At 32.4% G+C, this 18503-nt stretch overlaps 1 protein-coding gene across 1 annotated transcript in view; it reads left to right on the plus strand.

Annotated features, from left to right (window-relative positions):
• Positions 1–15392, plus strand: part of LOC123715938 (potassium voltage-gated channel subfamily KQT member 1) — a 39862-nt gene extending 24470 nt beyond the window's left edge. Inside the window, exons 7-17 of the mRNA XM_045671320.1 lie at positions 775–903; positions 1222–1332; positions 1866–2053; positions 2814–2965; positions 5733–5831; positions 6700–6770; positions 8519–8646; positions 9806–9902; positions 10187–10482; positions 10988–11094; positions 12072–15392. Of these exons, the coding sequence (XP_045527276.1) occupies positions 775–903; positions 1222–1332; positions 1866–2053; positions 2814–2965; positions 5733–5831; positions 6700–6770; positions 8519–8646; positions 9806–9902; positions 10187–10482; positions 10988–11094; positions 12072–12319 (1626 nt within the window). The 3' untranslated portion in view covers positions 12320–15392. The remainder of the gene's footprint in view (positions 1–774; positions 904–1221; positions 1333–1865; positions 2054–2813; positions 2966–5732; positions 5832–6699; positions 6771–8518; positions 8647–9805; positions 9903–10186; positions 10483–10987; positions 11095–12071) is intronic.
• Positions 15393–18503: the final 3111 nt, after the last annotated feature.

Here is an 18503-nt window from a genome sequence, read left to right on the forward strand (position 1 = left end):
AAATCAATCGAGCTTTTAAAGATATAAATTTTCCAGTACTCCTTTAAAATTAGGTATTTGACCTCTTTTAATATAGGTATAAAACGTAAACGTTTCAATCCATCTGTCGATGTTATCGTCACTTGTACGGCACCACGTGAAATATTGAACATACTTATACTTCAAGTAAACTTTACATGCTTTAAATAGAAGTCTTTTTGTAAAGAAACTTGGTATAATATCTATCGTGGGTAGAGAAAGTAAGTAAATACAAAAACTATTGTTTGGTTGATACATTTCTATGAATAGAAGAAAATTGTACTTTGCCGTTGTAGAAGAATCTGGCTGTATTACAATGCTCAGTGAATAATGGGGAAAGTAATGCGATTCAGAACACCGGTGCAGTCTTCGTAATAAGCGCGGCATCTTACTGTTTTCTTAAGTCGCACGAAATAATCTCAAGAAATCAATTCTATTATTCATAATCGTCAAATTATAGTAGGAGCATCGAATTATTGTTAGAAATTGATGTTTTTTATTTAACAGGAAAATATTATTAAAATTAGGTACTTCGTTTGTTTTTTGGAAGCTTCAACCGAAAGATTGGTTTTTATGGGTCTTTCTCTTCATAAGGACACTTTACCACAAATTATATCTAGTATATATAAAAGTAATTTGCATATACTTTAAATATTTCATTTTAATATATAAAACTGATGTACGGAAGAGCCCAGCTAAAACAGATGACAATGTCAACCACCGATTGTCTTATTTTAAAAATGTTGTTTGTTTCAGGAACTGATAACTACGTTATATATAGGATTTCTGGGACTGATTTTTGCATCGTTTTTAGTTTATTTGGCCGAGAAGGATGTTGCTGATACCAAATTTAAGAATTTCGCCGAAGCTCTTTGGTGGGGTGTTGTAAGTATGAAACCACTAAATATTGATCGACATTGCCTGTAAGGGATGAAGGCCATCTTTAGATTTTACACACAAAATTATATTACGCAAATAATAGAAGTAGGTCGCAACTATAAATAAATACAATATTAAGACTCATTAAATAAGGAAAAAATAATTGCATGAGAAATCACGACTTTTCATGTCTCATAAACTTAACCAAAGTACTTTATGACAAATTTTGAGATTTTCGTTATTTCATAGAGGATGGAGGCAAGGTCATTCATAATTACATTTCATTGGTATTAGGAATAAGTAAACATTAAGTAATTTTCTTAGATCACGCTGTGCACCGTGGGGTATGGCGACATGGTACCGCAAACCTGGCAAGGAAAACTCATTGCCTCATTTTGTGCTCTTCTAGGAATATCATTTTTTGCTCTTCCTGCTGTAAGTATGACATTTATTTCTACAGCATTTCATTTCATCTGATTTTGTAAGAAGCGTAGGCTTATTAGTTAATTAATAATTAAATAATTTTACTATTTATTTACTAAACATAATATTCCCTATTATAAAACGTAGACATTTATATGGAAATGACATCGCAATCATAGTAAGAAATATGGTATTAAATTAAACCAATGTCTTATAAAGGCCGGTCGTATTTGTAATTCTCTCGTTAACAATATTGGCTATTACACTTCCATCACCTTGCTTAATTTAATGACTAATATTTACTTTCACATTTAAGAAATGATTGTCTCTCAATTATTTTCAAAAGTCCAACTAAAACAATTAATAATGTAACAGATAAGTTAATCTTCAAATAATTTTCTCACTTTTGTTACTCATAATGCTACGGCAGCAATAAGGATAATACATTCTACAGCTATGTGAAGCTTAGTACTTTTATTTATATTTTTTATAAACTCTTGAATTATTATCTTCCTATTAAATATCTTCTCGGTTTTTTTGGATAGGGCATACTAGGGTCGGGTTTTGCCCTTAAAGTACAACAACAACAAAGGCAAAAGCACATGATAAGACGTCGGCAGCCCGCGGCTACGCTTATACAAGCTCTATGGCGGTGCTACGCCGCTGATGAGCACTCTATGAGTGTCGCTACATGGAAGATACATCAGATACCGCTACCAAGCCCTCAAATTAGGTGAGATTTTATCACCTTCATAAGGAGGGGTCACCCATTGTTGACGATAGGATGAGATTTTTATAATCATAGTTTTTGTTTAAGTCTTCGTAATGCTGACTCTGATAACGATTTTGAAATGACATATTGGGATTCTGTTTCTTAATTAAATTGCCTTTATTTAGTAATGTTAGTTATATGTTAAAATAAAATATTATAAGAAAAATTTGCCTTATGATAATCTTTATTTGATATTCAATAGGTATAAAAACTGTGGTGCTAATTTAAAACTATAGCTAGACTCTAGAGTCTGGACTAAAATATCTAAGAATGGTAAAATTATTTACTTTATTTTACCAATCGACTCATATACGACGCGTTACCTCCACACTCGTCGCAGATTTATCTAATTCTTGTATATTAAACAAAGTATTTATTTTATTCATTTTTATTTTATGACCACTTCGTTACATTACAATATTAAACTGAACATAATTAAATGAAAGGAGGGCAACTGGCGTATCTAATGTATGAACTATAATAAGTATGAAAAAATACCATATAAAAATCGTCTGTTTTATAAAGTGTATAAAAATAATGAGTATCTCGTGATCATGCAATATTTTGCGTGTCTATAAACTTTACTAATTATGAATGTAATAACTCTAATCTATTCAGTGGGTGGAGTAATCACGTCATAAAAAGCATTCCAAACGTTAAGCATACGTACGTTGATAATACGAAATACAAAGTAAACGTTAATTAGGTATACGTTTGACAGTCGGGTCATGAGTGCATCATTCAAGAACAATGCTTCCTTTGTATCGCGTCTACCTACAATTCGAAGACACAAAAGTTCTTCCCTGCATTCACCCGCACCCCATTCGAAGCCTGCACATCGGTACGACGTCAACGCAAGCGCAGAAAATCTCGGTAAGCATTTGTATTGAAAACAGTGATAAATATCACTTTATTTCATTGTTAATGTTAATTACATGTGTACAATAGAAACATTTTACTACACTCAAGAGTACAGTGATTTGTGTTTAATATGCGGAGATATACAAAGACACATTAAATATGGTAACATAATAGATTGTATTTTTTTTGTGTGCTTTTGTTTTTCGTGTATAGCGATAAGTTAAAAACTTTGTTTTAATTCTGACGTTAATAGATTTTGATATCGTAAGTACATACAATCCTTATTTTAATATGCTAACGATACTAAATATAGTCTTTGTGTTTCTATGGTTTTCATTGTTTTGCTTCACGTCGATCGATTATTGTTATTCATAGAAATTGAGATCTATTTGTATTGATAAAATAACATTAAAAACAAAATAATTAATCAACGTCAAAACAGTTTCTAAACTTTACACGTCGAAGTAGATTTTCAACTAACATAGCACGAAACTACCGACCATAGCGCCACAGCCATTCCACAAACATGAAGATAAAACTATGACAAAAGATTGCTTTTTGTATCGACTTCCAAACGCAACAGTTTACTGTCACATCAATATCACAAATATCTTTATTTTAGTAGATGGAGGGTGACATGATATTATGCCCTGTTTCATAGATAATCGCACTACGGAAGGGGATCGTGCGTGTTGTCTACTTCATTGTTGGAAAAGCTGCTTTCAAGGTTTTGTTCTTCATCTTTTAGACGGCACTATGGCATGAAAGTTAAAGTCAAGAAAGCTGCGTTTATTATCTTTATTTAGACAAACCTTTCATGATGTGTATACACGAACGGCGTAGCAGCATTGATACCGGATAGGATGTCTTAAATCCGGCTGACAAACTGCATCTGTTAGCTCGAAACACTTGCTGGTCTATTAAGTACTTCTTTCTATTTTTCACTATTTTGAAATAAAATGCACCCGCGTAGTACGTAACGCTTCGAATACCTAACTGATCCGCTCTCATAAGCTTTACTATATCCATTTGAAGAACAAATGCCTTCTAAAACCTGAACTGCTTTGATAGCGTTTACTGCTCAAGTAGCCTAAGAAATTGGAGATTCAGTTCGACATATTTCTTTTTCTATATAAATCATTAGCTAGTTAGGACTGTTTCGCATCATAGAACGCAGTTCACACAAATGATTTCCTGATTTAATAAACTGAACAAGCATAATTCTCTTACTGGAATGGCTTTAATTAAGCTTCGATTTTAAAAAGCCTATACAATAACACCGCTTTGCATTTATTTTTGCATGCCAGGTAGACAATTAGGTATATAAATACAATTAACAATTGTTTTTTTTTCTTTATATGATTTCCAAGTCAACCTGTACCGACCTTAAACATTTGAAATTATATTTAAGTTTTCTACTTGATAGGCCAACGCAAATTAAATATCAAGTTACGGAATAGCTTCTTTATACTAGCCTTATAAATAGAGTTTAATATCACTGTATTATGAAATAGTTTTAGAATTGGTCAAGATTAATGGCCTATAATTGAATTCATCCCACATATAATTTAACGCTAAATTCATATTTATTATAAGTCAGATGATATCAAAAAGCACTCTGCGTTGTATTGCATTGTTGGATTTCCCAAGAGGCGAAGTAGGTCTGACCCAAGGAAAAATATTAAGACGTATGGACAATTTGTAGGGCTCTCTTTGTCCGATTACAGCAAGGGAAAATTGCTGTCTATTTTATACCTTAACCCCTTTAAGTCTAGTAATATTTCTCACTTTTATATTGAAAGTGTAGATAGGTTAAAATTGTCTTCAGTAATTAAGAAAACTTTTAAAAAATCTTCAATTTTTACCTTTTTAAAAATCATTATAAAAACATAATACATAATTTAAACTATGGGTAAATGTTATGCATTGTTACCAACAGAACTCTATTGGAATACTTCTTAGTTCTAGCGTAGACATGTTGCTCCCTAAGAGCAGTGCTACGAAATTTTGATTATAACTAAGCGCATCAATTACATAAAAAATGGTAATAATTCTTTCTTTAAACAGGAAACAGAATAAAAAGTATTAAAAACCGCTTTTAAAATATATTTTATCATATATTATACATAATATTTACATTTGACATTTCGCTTATCAAAAATTAAGTGCAATGCGTATTAAATTTATTAACTCTTTGGACTAAAATATTTAACCGAAATACATCAACGAGTCTTATTAAAATGTATAAATTTAATAACTTTTCAATAAATTTATATATTGATCGATTACTAACAAGTTCTCATTCTGTTGAAACTCGACCTCACTGGTCTTAATTAATTGAGTAGCTGCATTAGATCTTCGTGAAAGGTGAATTAAAAATATTAATGGAGCGAATTTGATTTAATTCTATTTGGATCTATAATAACCCTTCATAAACATATAACAGTAACACCTGGGTAAGAAAGAGATAACAAATGGATCGATAGTTTGCTTAGACATTAACAACCACTGCATTGACCTCATTATTTAGGTGATATTTTTATGCCGTATAAAGAAATTATGATTACATAACTCCTTTTTCTGTTTGCTTCTGCTATAAAAAATAGCTAACAATTTGGAGTTAATATTATCAATAAAATAATAATAATAAAAAAACAACATTCATGGCCAATAGTGAAATACTAAAAACGAATGATCTAAAAGTAAGTGTCATCAAAATCCTATATATACTAGAAACTATGGGTCCTATGTCAAAGTGAGCGTATGTATGGGTTGGCAGGGGCTACAATTCACCACTCAGGGTGCACTCGAAATATCAACTCAGCCCGTAGCGACGACTCGGTGGCCGAAACAGCGCTCTCCAACAAAAATTCCAATGGTAAGCGTTAAGGGGTGTGGCTCATGAGACACATTTTAGAATTATCAAACGAAAAATAATTGTACAAATAATCCTACCTATAAAGGTAATAACCTAACCTTAGCGTAAAGAGACGAGTAATGTAACATGGTTTTTGTCTCGCAATAAACGATTTGGAAATGTGTGGACTGCGTTTATGATGCGTTTTATTCATTGATCAAGAATACGGTAATTTGAATACAGTCGAATTAAAAGTAAACCCGTTCTCTTAGGAGCTGAAGTGTGTTAATAAATTGTTTTCAATTCATCAATATATATCAATAATAAACGGATTACGGACAAGAGTAAGGAGTCAGCCATAGTTCATCAGTTACGAAGTTTTGGTAGGTGCTTGTTTGTGTTGACTCTTTGAGAAGTGTCATAAAGTTCCTAACAATGTTCTGGCGAGACTGTTGACCAGACTTTGAACTGCACAGCAGTACGATGTCGTTTAGAATAAATAAATTTAAAGGAATTGTGCTTCTATTTTGAGTAATGGTTGTAGCGTACAATAACCGTTAAAAAAATAGTTGGTAATTATTTTTCTTAAATTGGTAAGGATTATACTTATAGTATCAAAGTATATAATTGTACTAATTCCAGTGTAAATGCGTTCAATAATAATCGCTATTCTCAAAATTATAAATTTTATTAAACATCAATGATACATTCTAAATCCTTTTAATATCTATTTATCTAATGGCATGGAGATGAAAGGAGGAAAAAATATATATATCTCAGGTTGAAATTTGTTGGCTTTAACATTGTACAGACAAAGCGCGTCATCTGTATGTATTATAAAATAATAATAATTTCGACCAAATATAATGATTTAAATTGCTTTACGCAGATGAAGAGGACGAGCCCCGCTGTGTTACACTAACTCCGCGGCATAAAGCAGCAATTAGATTTATAAGAAAGGTAAGATATTTCCTAAGTTTATATTTTTATTTTATGAAATTCTATTTTAAATAACAATATGATTATTTAATATTAATATTATAGGATAATGAAATATAATTTAAGTTTAAATTTACGAACCTCACGTGCCTCACACACTTCCAGTATCCCAACGTAGTGTACTAAACAACATTCTTACATGCCTTAAACAAAAGGAAATCCATTTTATATTCTATTTAAAAACAATACAAAACCATACTTAAAATACCTTTTCTAAAACAACACTGCATTTTATTACTCAGCAATATAATATTAATGAAATGAAAGAACGAACAAAGCGAAGAACCTAATCAAGGAGCATCTTGAATTATTAAATTATGTTTACTGTGTCCAAACTTCTGCTTAACCTACGGCCTCATCCAATTCCCAAGTTCCTTTTAGGTGCTTAAATAAATGATAACTTTAAAAATCGCTTCTCACTTCACCCATCGCGTTACCGACCTCGTATCCGATTCAATTTTATCGTTGCCTTACAGTAGATCGCATCAAATATTTTATAGATATTCAAGAAGTTGAAAAGTTAAGTCTAGTTTTACCTATTAAGTTTTCATGATTACCCTTTTACGGGGAAATAACATTTCTTTGACTAACATCTAAAACTTGGATCAAAAGCTTTGCCGAGTTCTTTTATTTTTAGACTAGAGCTTTCAAACCATAACAAAATTTATGGGTCTTATAAAATCTTAACAGATGAAGTATTTTGTGGCCCGACGTAAATTTAAAGAAGCGTTAAAACCATACGACGTAAAGGACGTTATTGAACAATATTCCGCTGGCCACGTCGATCTGCTGAGCCGAGTGAAAAACGTCCAGAATAGGTATTATTCCTTAGGTTACCAACGCATTGCATATGCACCGATTGAGTTACGGTCAACAGACAAAAAGTAAACTCAATCTCGGCTCGCCTGACTTCATATCAATTTGATGTTCGGTAATTACGGTAGAGTCAGTCAGTGTGAATGCAACGCGATGATTATCTTCAGTTTATCCCCTAAATTTGCCTTTGTATTCACTTAAAGTTTGAACTCCTTATGGTTTGGGCTCTACACCTCATAAAGTAGTATGGTCTAAAACTTTTTCATAAATCTAGAGTAGTTTGCTCGAATGCTCGATTTTATACGTTTTCCAACAATTATCATTAAAGGTCATTTATTGTCTTGAAAAATTTACTAATATCTTTCTAGGGTATTCTAAAATCTTTTTAGGGTATTCTTACCTACAGTAGAGATAATCAGTGACTTTGAATGAATCGTATTTGTGCCGTTTGATCAAGTAGAAACAAAACATAGAAAATTTCTACTGTATTTTACCTATTATTTACCTCTCCTTGTTTCCTTTCTTCCGGCTAGTTTAATCATAAATTGGTAAATTTCTCTTCAAAAGCATGACTAAGCGTAGTAAGTTATTATATTATCTTATAGTCCAACCTTCGCTCCGGCCACTGAATTTTTAACCTGCAACTTATACACATAACATTTTTCTTTATTTACATAAATCTACGTCCATACGAACCATAGACTCCGTCCGTACTATTACAGATACAAGCTAAAACAACATTGTAACACTACGAAATACGAAACTATAAGATAACAAAGTAATTAAAAGTTCCAACTCATTTAACGTAGACAACAAGGGACGACTTATCACGGTAAGGGTTTACTTTAATGTATGTGACGCATATGTCCTGAAGATATTTTGTTTTCGTGTAGCTCAAGTATTTTGTCGCACGCAAGAGATTTAGAGAAGCATTGAAACCATACGACGTCAAAGACGTGATTGAACAGTACTCTTCAGGACACGCAGATCTCCTTAACCGAACCAAGAACCTACAGTACAGGTGAGCAATACCCGAGACAAAAGAGTTGTTATTATAAGGAAATATAAAAACGCTCTGTGCTCGTTGCGTTACTTTTGTCTCATTTCGAGTGTCCACGTTTATATGCCTAGTACAGGTTTAATGTTTTCATTTTAAAACAATCGACTGTTAAATTGGCCTCACTTATAATTTAGGTTATCTTAAAAAAAATTACCAACTCTATTAATTAATTGCAAAATGCCTTTGCACATTTACACATATTTATTACCTAAATTGCTTGTCTGATGCATGAATATGTTATTATTTGTATATTATCTTTTTAAAGCTTCATTTTTCAACTCTGAATGTGAAAACAAAGCTGCATTAGAACAGTTTTGTCTAAAATGACGTAATATTTTTGTGAAACCTAAAATATCGTAACATAATTATTTTAATTGCGTTGACAACGCCTTTTAATTATGAATATCTACCACAAACGTCTGATGATGCAACGACAGTGTCAAAGTTTTTATAGATAAACTAATGTTTGAATCAAAAAAAAAATATATTTTATTGATATTTGGCATGTGTTGCATTAAGTTCGATACGTAAACTTTCGTTAGTAAAGTTAAAGATTTTTTTTAACAAAAATAGTTAACACTGTACGTTACGGATCTTTCTTGGTTATGTTTATGTGAACTTTATATACGTATAATTATTGAATTTTACGTTACTATAAAACTAATTTCAGTAATGTTTCTGTTACGATTGATATTCGCGTTAATGTTCGTAAATCACTATTTTAGTAAGCAAAAATAAACACCCAGCTATGAATAGGTACAATTTGATTGCTGAATAGAACATGTATCAGCCAATGTTTTCACATTTGCGAATGTTCAAATAATAATTATGCTTTGCAGTGTTAACTGTAAATAACGCCTGTCTATTTTTGATATGCTATTCATATCGTGTGCTAATACATTCTTTGACTTCTAGGTACATTATTAGTATGATTTCATTTGTTAGGAATGAAAAATCAACTACAAAAAACATAAAAGAAATCTTGCAGTCAACTAAAGTGTTATGATAATCAATATTTAAGGAAATAATTAGAGGCTGACATGAATTAATTAATATTTAAATATTTTATTACACTATGCACCGTTTGATAAAATCATTATGAAATTTATTTTTTATCTAGGTTAGATCAAATTCTCGGCAAGCAAGGTTCAAAGGCAAAAGATGTCTACGCGTCTAAAATAAGCTTAGCGTCTAGAGTTGTTAAAATTGAAAGACAAGTGAGTCAGATGTTTTTAATTTTTTACTTAAAACGAGTTACAATGTGTTTGTTTATAAATATTTAATTAAACTTTTGGTAAGGGATATAAACGCATATTTATTACTAGTATTATTTATAACAATAGTTACCGGATTAAAAGCCTCAAAGATATATTGATGTCAACATGACTTCTTAATTATAAAAAAAGATAATAACTTATTCGAGGCTATAGTTCGTTTATGAATCGTTCATCACCACTAGTTTATGTGTTAGTCGAAGAAAGCCCCAATTTTATACTTTCAGGTAGATGATATAGAAAATAAGTTAGACCATTTACTAGAGATGTATGAAGAAGATAGACGAGTAGCGCGAAGAATATGTAATGAAGCGAACAGTAACGCCAAAGGTGGAGCTTCTGGGGACGGCCACACCCGACCAGCTATTACGGAGAAACAGTACTCAGAACCAAATTCACCTTTATGCCGAACATTTGAACAACCAGTTCATGCTTCAATTCCTGCTATTGCATTTAAAAGACCAATGAATAGAGGATACTCAGATTTGGGCGCTAGGTTCATGCGCAAGAAAGTTATAGTAAAGTAAGTTTTTAATTTCATGCTTTACCTATAAAAACCTACAATATGGCCACATTACTTTTTATTTATCATATTAATAATTACCCCATACTGGCTTGGCTTGATCCCACACGAGAAATAACAAAGTACACTATAATACTTTGGTGATGCTATGTCAAGGTTTTTCTCACAGCCAAAATAAAAATTGGTATTAATAATATTATGAAATTAATCGTAACAGTTGTGAAATACCTACTTATTTATCTCTAGACGTTGAACTAATATACCATTGTCGTTTTGATCCACTAAATTCACCAGAAAAAGATAAAATAACAAGGATAATGTTTGTTTTTCTTTGTCCTCTATTTTTCCTTTTATCTAGATACACAATTTATCTAGATGTTTAGTACATACAATCAGGATACTTCTGTGCCAAATATAGCGTTTAATATATATGTCACTTAAATTAAGAATATTTTTATATCTCTAATATTATGATATTTCAGTTCACCAAAATATACACTTTCAGAACATCATCAAGTCGAAATGGCGAGTCTCCAAGAGATGACGAAGTAGTGATTGTAGTACCAACCGACAGGGAAGATACTCCCCCGAGGCTCACAACAGATAGCTCTGGTAATGTCATTTATTTTGATTCCATATATTTTACGAAATATACTTAACCCATCTCCATACACATAACTATCTTCATAAAAGCCAACGTTGTTTTAAGCGTGACTTTATCGTTTTACAAGGCGTGTACGTCCGCTTGTTGCATGCAAAACTATGACACTCTTGAGACTCAGTCCGAACGCGTATTTAAGTATTACGCTTAAACACTAGTAACGACTTGCGTACATGCCCCAAACAGGCATACGGGCTGGAGCACTTAATATGCGTGTATGTCTATTAAGCCTTTTAAGAGCTTAATTCAAAACGTTGAAAGTTGATTACGTAGGAACGAAAAATGTAATAATGTCACTAACGTGGTATTTGTTTTTTATACGTGAAACGTTATCATTGCCCCAGGTATAACTTTGAGAATATTAAAAAATTGCAGCATCTTATGAAGACTATTCCTCGTCGACGTCTCTCTGACCGACAACGTCGTGGGCCAGCCCTCTAGTGGGCCGGCGACTGCGTGAGTGACCTTGCCGTTTCGATGTGGAATGCGAAAGCGTTATAGTTTCATTCTATACCCACTCGATCCTTTGAATGAATACGTGTTGTATTTAGATGCCGAACTTTTCTAACGTGTAGTTCTCGTAAATTAGATTTTTGTTTTATGAACGACGTTTAAAAGTTTAGGTTTACTTATGTTTTATAGATTTTAATTAAGCATGATTGTGATTAGTCAAGTAGTTTCAGGTTCCTTTCTTAATACTGAATAATTAAATTCAGTATCAACTTTTACTATTTGTATTTTATATCTTTTATGAGCTTTGTTGATGTCTTTGTCGTGTATTAGTCTTGTTCCAATATAATATAAAAAGGATGGGCTCAACATTTTTATAAACACATTTACATGTCAATCTATTAATATAAAACTGAAACATAATAATGCAAATATGATGAATGAATTATCAGTAGGATTATTTCATAAAATGTTTCAGAAGTATGCGCGAGTTGTTCCGTAGAGGTTGAAACGGAAGCTGGCGGGACACGGTCTGATAGTTCGGGGTCCCCTTCCTGGTGCGAGGGTGAAGGTCCGGATGAGCGGGACTACGGCTCTGGTGACTCTCTCGCTGAGGAGACGGCCCTGCTCGCAGATGCAGTGCCTCCGCCCCATCAGCCCCGTATTTTGCGTCAACAAAGGCGGGACGTAGCAGTTGACTTACATCTATTGCGCCCCGATGTATGAGACATGTTTATAAAAGTGATCGAAACAAGCAATATATTTAAATGAAATACTATATTCGGTGGATTACAAAATTATTTTACTTTCACAATTATTTAACAATAATTATAGTGACGTCACCAACTTAGATGATTTGAGCGATACCGATATTATATTGAAGCAATCGCCCATTTTTATACTTATAATAATAATAATTAATTTATTAATAATAATAATATATAGTTTATATCTTTTATCTAGCATTAAATTCCTAACCAACTCAGTGGCAATGTAATAATTTTATTAAAATGTCAGCATCGAGCGTTTTGACTATAATATCAAAGACTAATTCTTAGGTGATACCTTATTGTAATAACAGGTCGCGACTAGCAGCTATCTCTACGATTGCTGTTTTGATATAATAACGTCGATATAATTATTACTAAATAAATATAACTATTTTTAATGGAATTAAAGTTTATACAAACAGTATTTCATATAATGATTTTTCCAATAGACAATTGCACCCTTTCAGTTTTACCTCGGTGCCTATACGTGACTGCAAAATGCGTTTATTACGACAACATGCAACAACGAAGTATTACAATAAAATGTTGAGTAAATTGTGTTGTAATAAATAATAAATATAGGGTGTAACGTTACCTACAATAGCACTGTACATAGTTAAGTGCATATTATTTAAATCTTATCAGCAGCTAACGTGATAACTACTATAAAGTATTATTTATAGATATTTATAACAAGTGTTTATTTTCCACGATGCAAACTTACCTGCTGAACAACTGCAGAAACATCTACCCTTATTGTATTGCGCTTAAAGACTTCAGTGTTTTAAATGCTAAAGTTTTTTTTATAGAACAGTGGGCAAACAGGCTGGAGGCTCATCTGATATTAAGTGTTACCGCCGCCCCTGGACAGTCTCAATGCCAGGGGGTTCGCGTGTGCGTTGCCGGCCTTTAAAAGTTTTGCCACAAACGACAAACACCAATCAAATAACATACCCCTGTACTAGCGGATCAAGCGGTTTCTTATACCACCTATGTTATATTTTATTAAAGCTTATATGACTATTATTTTACTCTGTTACCGCTAATTTGCTTTAAGTTTATCCTAGTGGTGAGAAAACTTATTTTTTGATTGCGACTTTGTATGCACTAGTCACTTTCAAAGATGGAGTTTTGGTAAAACCATATATATGTATGTTTAAAATGCGTGGAATGTCTCTGCGTTGATGAATTGGTCGGCATAATATTATATAATTATAGATATATACAAACTTTATAACAACGAAAGTGAGTGATTGTTGAAGTGACGATCCACACTCGGGGACGCATGATGTACGTGACGCTCATTGTGTATGCACTATAGTATACATGCCTATGCACAAATTCGTAGTAACTTAATCATTTAGAACAAATTAAAATTTTCATGAAGTTACTAATTGTTTAAAAATATTTTATGTAGTTAATATTTGTATAGTTGATGAGTAAATGTAATAGCAGCTCTTTCTGTAATGAAACAGTAATTTAAGCATCTAATAATTTATTGAGCTGTGATAGTTAATAATAATTTCATTTGTAGAGCATTAATGCACATAACATACGTCCTTTTTCTTACATTATAAGGTATTCTATAAGAGCTGGTAACCTTAAATATATATTTATAAGAGATTAAAGAGGTAGATTCAGTAGGAACTTTATGTTCTAACTAGCTCCTATTAATTGATAGAATTTTCACTTATATAAAAATTAGTATTATTTGAGCCGAAATTCGTCGAGAACATAGTTTATCGCGTACCCTGTAAATATAGTCTTTGAAACTACTATTTTATATAATTTTTTGTCATATATATTTAAGATTATTAAATATTTTTACTAGCAATTAATAAAAAAACTGTGAAATCTCATATATAGTCTGGCGAATAGGCGAGTGCGGTATCTAAGTGCTTTCAAACAAATCACATTAACCGGCTTTAAACCAAGAGTACCTTAGTAAACAGTCGCACCACCTTGTGGGACCAAAATTTCCTCTCGAATGAACTAAAATACACTTTCGATTATGACCATATTTACACTTCTGTAACTAGCCCTGTAGTTATTGCCTTGAAGGTGCGATGAAGACCATCCGGGCCACAATTATCTATAATTGCAGATTATATAACTCACTTCATAGATTGCTTCAATTTTATATTATGGATCGTAAAATGTGAGTTTCTTTTTTTTCTTGCAAGCAACATTTCCGAGCTACTTCCTTCACATTAAGTTATTAACTAATGTGAATTTAAAAAATAGTAAGTGATTATGTTTTATTTTCACCAAATGATTCCTATTCGTACCAATTTTACAGTTTTGGAAATGTTACTTAAGAAAGCAGGGTAAAATCGCCTGACATTCAGTATGCATAAGAGTAGAGTTGTAATATCTTAAGTAATAAGTAAAATATGCGCTTACGTAAGAAAAGGTTAAGCTATAAAAGAAAACAATATAATATTAAAGGCCCTTGCCTTAAACCTAAGTGCTACTTTGGGACCTAGCTCTGCCTAAATAGTATTGTACACAGCAATTACAGTAATATTAGCTCTAGGATTGTCATACCTCTTTGTTATTAATAGAATATTTCTGATCTATTGTAACTCAGATTAAAAAAAATAAGTAGATAAATAGTTAAGCCAATACTTTGTCAAGTACATTCTAGACCTTACTTCGAACGTCATAGTAACATGTATTTTTTCTGTAGGTAAGTAACGGTAGATATTTTAAAACCCATTTTGTATTTTTAATAGCATACTAGTTTATCTATAAGTATAAATTGAACTTAATTTGCAGAATGTAGACCAAGAATTGAGCACTTTAAAAAGGCCTTTGTAATTCCAAAAATTTAGTGTAGATTTTACAACAAACATTTTTATTACCTTCATCGTAACGCAGGCAGCTCTATGGACATTTAATTTGTTCTATATTTAAAATTTCTACTTCGTCGTCCTACATACCCAGCATAATTTATATTTCATAACTTCTGCCTATATATATATATAGCATACATTTACATGAGTACCTACGTGTATGTACAGCGCAAATAAAAATAAGTTACAATCTGAATATAGTAGTATTTTATTTACACTTTAATATTGTTATTTTTTGGATCTGTTATTTATTTATTATTATGTTCAAAAAGATATTATAATTGAAGAACAACCATCCCCTGGTTTCATTTATTCTATTGCCTGCTGTATTTATTTCAATAAACGATACAAACTTACTTGTACCTAAATTTATAAAGTCTATCACTGAAAATACTATTTAAGCGAATCCGTACAATCAGTGTTTTATACTAGGCATCTGTTGCTCAAATTTTCAGAGCATGAAATATAACGATACCAGTATCTACGATAATAGATAAAGTTATACAGGTAAGGGTTAGGTGGGTACAACATTTTTTATTGTACACGTTTCCGTATTTTTATCCGACTTCGAAAATTGGTTCAGCAGAGGTTTTGAGATATTTACGCATTTATCTCATGTACAATATGAGTAGGTAGGTAAATTATAAATTATATCGTAAATTTGTTTTCTTAAAACACTTAATTCGTATTATTATATTCGTATATTACTGCTATTAGCTGGGATAAATTTTAAAAAAAATTCTCTATCACTCTTACATTAAAAAATTATTTGAACAATTAGAAGATAAATAAACTTTAAATAATTATTTCACCATTCTCGTTGAAAAATTAGAAAGGACTATATTATTAAATTCTACAATATTTCAGTTAGGTAATTTTTTTGTCATTAGACTGTTAATTATTATTTTCAAATAACTTAAGTGACAAGGTTAAGGGTACGACTTCTTTGATTATATACTTTGGATTATCTTCTGTACATTTTATGAACTTGTAGAGTCAGCTACAAACACTACGATGACATCATACCCTGATACCTGCTTAAAAAGTTAATCCGGCCTCTAAGGATACCGTTTTGCCATTTCCTTAAAAAGCCTTATAGCGCTAGGACCCCACAGACTTAGACACCGAATGGGACAAAATCATATTCGAAGCCTAGACCCTGTATTTGCATGCTTTTGCTTTTTCAACCGCACCAGCCCTGTTGTTGGGTCCAAGTAGAAGGGCCAGTGTATCTAAACAGCTTGCATCCCATACCAGCACCCGGCCCATCTTCAATGGAACTCATACCAACCGGTCTCTTGCGGTTGTCTTTTGAAATTCGGCTCAAGCAGACTTGGCACGTTGACGGTGGCAAGGGCATATGATATCGTTAAGTGCGGCATGTCTCGAGAAGCGGTCTGCACTTTTTTGGCATGACAGTCCGTGATGTCCTAGCTTGTCGACATCATTGCCACAGGGACATTTATTATTATTTATTTTGGAGCGCAGACCGGAGCCCCAAGCCGTAGACAGGTTGCAATTCGAAGAGGGTCAGGCTCAACAAATGCTCAAAAGCCGAGAACGCGCGGATACTGTACTACAGCGCATAATATTGTAACAAGTCAATTTGCAATTTATGTGTTCTCTGTCTCTGTAATTTAGAAAAAAATGAAAATTGACCTGGGCCTGCTATTAAGAAAGCGTTTCTAGCTTCTTCCAAGCCAGCAATCTCAATGTTTAAAGGGGATGATGATAAATTTTACTTATGAGATTTGATGAACTATGAACAAAAGATAAGAAGGCTGGTAACGCGTCACTGGAAATTTTGCGAATCCCTAAACCAACATAACGGATGGGTATGCTTGGGTCCAAGGTTGCTCGTTCGGCTGCATATTAAGAATCGATTCTCAGCTAATTTTGATTACGTCATCTACTCGTGTCAAAAGATCAGGTTGATTCCAAAAGGTGCAGCAACGGAGCACATACATAAAAAGCATTGTGGACTTTTTACAATACAATACAATACAATAATATATTCAGAAATTGTTAACTATTTTAATATTTAGAGCCAAAATATAAAAAAATTGTTTTTTGTCATTTAAATTTCAAGTCGCAGTTATTTATAAAAAGTTCGCATTTGCTAAAATGAAGCTCCAAACCAATGGCTTCAAATTAATTTTTGATTAAAAAAGGCCCGAAACATAGTATCCACATCCTAGGGTTCCTTCTACCAAATACCAAATGAAATAATAAATATATCTTTATATTAATACTAATTGTATAAAAATAAAGAGATATACTACGTCAAAACATTGGCTAAAATATGTCGAGAGTCACTGAGAATTACAAACTGACACGTAAAAATTATCGGAATAATTAATTATAGAGATGAAATAAAAGTTATAAAAATAGTTGTTTGTGCGGTATATATAAAATACTTACACATTTTCAAATACTTACTACCTTTATAAATAGTTTTGTAGTTATTCATTTATTAATCAGTTTAATAAATTTATTTCCTTGTTCTATTAATACATAATAATGGCATATTTTAAGTTATAGTATGGTATAACAATAACATAATAATGAATGAAGCATGTACAAATTAAACAGTAATTATCTTAAATAACGCTCATTGTAAAACGACGCGATGGACGTTGAGGTGATACGGGTGGAATTTCTTTTTCTTATTTTGCCTCGACGCGACGTCCGAAAGCGGAAAACGCGAAACAACTTTGTTCCGGTACTGATCGACTGCCTTACAATACCTGAACGGCCAGTGTAATAACTATCCCCAGTGCTGCTCATTCTCATAGCAATGAATGTTGCTAGTTGCAACATATCATTGATATGCAGAAAAAAGAGGGTCTGGGAAAGGACATAGCCTTGCGAGGCCATCCAAACTTACCACTAGTGCTAGCTAGGGAGAGGGCCATGGACTCAATTGCCTACATCTGGTGTTAAATATACAATAATGTCACCAGGTGAGACCGGGACGAAAATCGAGTCCTCGAAGGAAGGCAAGCCAATCTCTCACCAAATGTGGTAATGTGCTTATACTTTACCATGATCTTGTTTGAAGAACCTGGAAGCAGTTATATACTTTTTTAAGTTCGTTGTATTGGCTTTACGAAATGTCGCCGCTTCCTTCCACGTTTCAAACAAATCATTTTCGCTTACGACGCAAGGCCGCCTTGCAAGAACTTATATTTCAAACAAAAATATTAATTTCATAATAATTAATATTTTTGTTTGAAAGCAGCTTCAAAACAATAACAGTAGAAAATATAACTTTAATCATGTGTC

The sequence above is a fragment of the Pieris brassicae genome, chromosome 11 (genome assembly GCF_905147105.1).
Source record: "Pieris brassicae chromosome 11, ilPieBrab1.1, whole genome shotgun sequence".
NCBI classification, from domain to species: domain Eukaryota; kingdom Metazoa; phylum Arthropoda; class Insecta; order Lepidoptera; family Pieridae; genus Pieris; species Pieris brassicae.